The sequence below is a fragment of the Helianthus annuus genome, chromosome 14 (assembly GCF_002127325.2).
Source record: "Helianthus annuus cultivar XRQ/B chromosome 14, HanXRQr2.0-SUNRISE, whole genome shotgun sequence".
Taxonomy (NCBI): Eukaryota; Viridiplantae; Streptophyta; class Magnoliopsida; order Asterales; family Asteraceae; genus Helianthus; species Helianthus annuus.
The window spans coordinates 13,088,423-13,090,428 of record NC_035446.2 but is presented as its reverse complement, the minus strand read 5'-3'; the positions used below and the strand labels follow the sequence as shown (position 1 = coordinate 13,090,428).

Genomic DNA, 2,006 nt, shown 5'->3' with positions numbered 1-2,006 from the left:
CTCTCATAGTGTCAGGTCCCGGTCTAGTACAAGCATGCGTCTAAATACTGAGGATATCCACAATATAGCTGTGGAAGTGGCTAAGGTAATGAAGAATGCACAACCGGTAATGTTAACCAATCTGGAGAACGACATGAAGAAAGCTCAGCAGCCTCTACGCCAGTACAAAGGGAAGGAATGGGCGAAAGGAAAAACACTATTGCAACCACGCCACTAGAAGGAAAAGGTGAATATTCCAAAGCAAAGGAATGTACTTATAAGCACTTCATGGCCTGTAAACCTCAGTCCTTTGACGGAAGAAAGGGAGCACTAGAAGCTCAAGACTGGCTCAACAGAATGGAGTCAGTATTAGACATATGTGAGTGTGATGACCGCAACAAAGTACGGTTCGCTATACATATGTTTGAAGCTGAAGCCCTTCACTGGTGGAACATTGTGGTCCGAACAGAGGGAAAAGAAAAGGTTAAGGAGATGAAGTGGGAGGAGTTTATTCATAAGTTTCTTGCTAAGTATTGTCCTCCCAGTGAGACCGAGCAACTGGAAGTGGAATTCTTTCTGTTAAAAATGGGAAATAAAACCTATCGAGAGTATGTTTCTCGTTTCAACGACATATCTCGACTGGTTTCTTATTTAGCATTGACTGAGGAACAACTGATCAATAGGTTTATTTGGGGTCTACCCTCTGAAATGAGGGTGTTTATCAAATCCAAATCCCCCAAGACTTTTGCAAAAACTGTTGAGGCTGGCGCCGTCATGGCTGCCGAGATGATTTTGCGGCAGGCTGAATCTCCTGCACCAAAAAGAAAGTGGGAAGAAAGAAAGGGGGACACCCGGAATAACAACTTTAAAAGGCCTAAAACATTTCCTCAATGTCAAATTTGTAAACGCTTTCATACAGGGGAATGTCGTTTTCCTTGTCCAAATTGTAAAAAGACGGGTCATGCTCTTCAAGATGCAAGGAAAAGAAGAAATGTTTCAAATGTGGAGACCCTAACCACATGAGATCTGAATGTCCCGAACTTAAAAGAAATGATAGGACACAACCAAATCAGCCAAATGGGCGGGCATTTGTACTCACCACGGGAGAAGCCAAGACCAATTCAGACGTTATCACGGGTACGTATCTCGTAAATGATGTATATGCGCGTGTGTTATTTGATACCGATGCAAATAGAAGTCTAGTGTCGATACCTTTAGACCTTACCTGAACCAGGCGTCCCAAACCCTAGATCATACCTTTACAGTAGAAATGGCTTATGGAAGTCAAAGAGAGATAGTTGACATAGTTAAGAATTGTAAAATAAGCTTAAACAACCATGTTATCCCTATAGACCTAATGCCTATGGAACTTGGAGAATTCGACATAGTCATAGGAATGGACTGGTTGACACCATATCATGCGGAAATTATATGTGACAAAAGGATCGTCCGACTCTGATTACCCAACGGCAAACAACTAACTGTATCGGGAGACCGCACTGACAAGACTAAGAACCTCATCACGATAGCACAAGCACATAAATGCCTAAGGAAAGGGTATGTTGCCTTTTTAGCATATGTCGTAAACACTACAGAAAAGCAGAAGGTCGAGGACGTGCCAGTAGTACGAGAATACCCCGAAGTGTTTCCCGATGAGCTCCCGGGACTACCATCGGATAGAAAGGTTGAGTTTCGCATTGACCTAGTTCCCGGTACATCACCGATTGCTAAGTCGCCGTACAGACTAGCCCCGACAGAAATGCAAGAACTCAAGAAGCAACTACAAGAGTTGCTTGACAAGGGGTTTATCCAACCTAGTTCGTCACCACGGGGAGCACCCATCTTGTTTGTCAAGAAGAAAGATGGGATGATGCGCATGTGCATCGATTATAGAGACTTGAATAAAGCCACTATAAAGAATAAATACCCTTTGCCCAGGATCGACGACTTGTTTGATCAATTACAAGGGGCAAGCTATTTCTCTAAAATAGACTTGTGGTCTGGATACCACCAAGTGAAAGTTGCAC

At 43.2% G+C, this 2,006-nt stretch overlaps 1 protein-coding gene across 1 annotated transcript; it reads left to right on the top strand.

Moving 5' to 3' along the window:
- The first annotated feature begins 267 nt into the window (after nt 1–267).
- LOC110906434 lies at nt 268–1,002 on the top strand. The gene has a single exon (XM_022151568.1). The coding sequence runs from the start codon at nt 268–270 to the stop codon at nt 1,000–1,002; it is 735 nt and encodes a 244-aa protein (XP_022007260.1).
- Nucleotides 1,003–2,006: the final 1,004 nt, after the last annotated feature.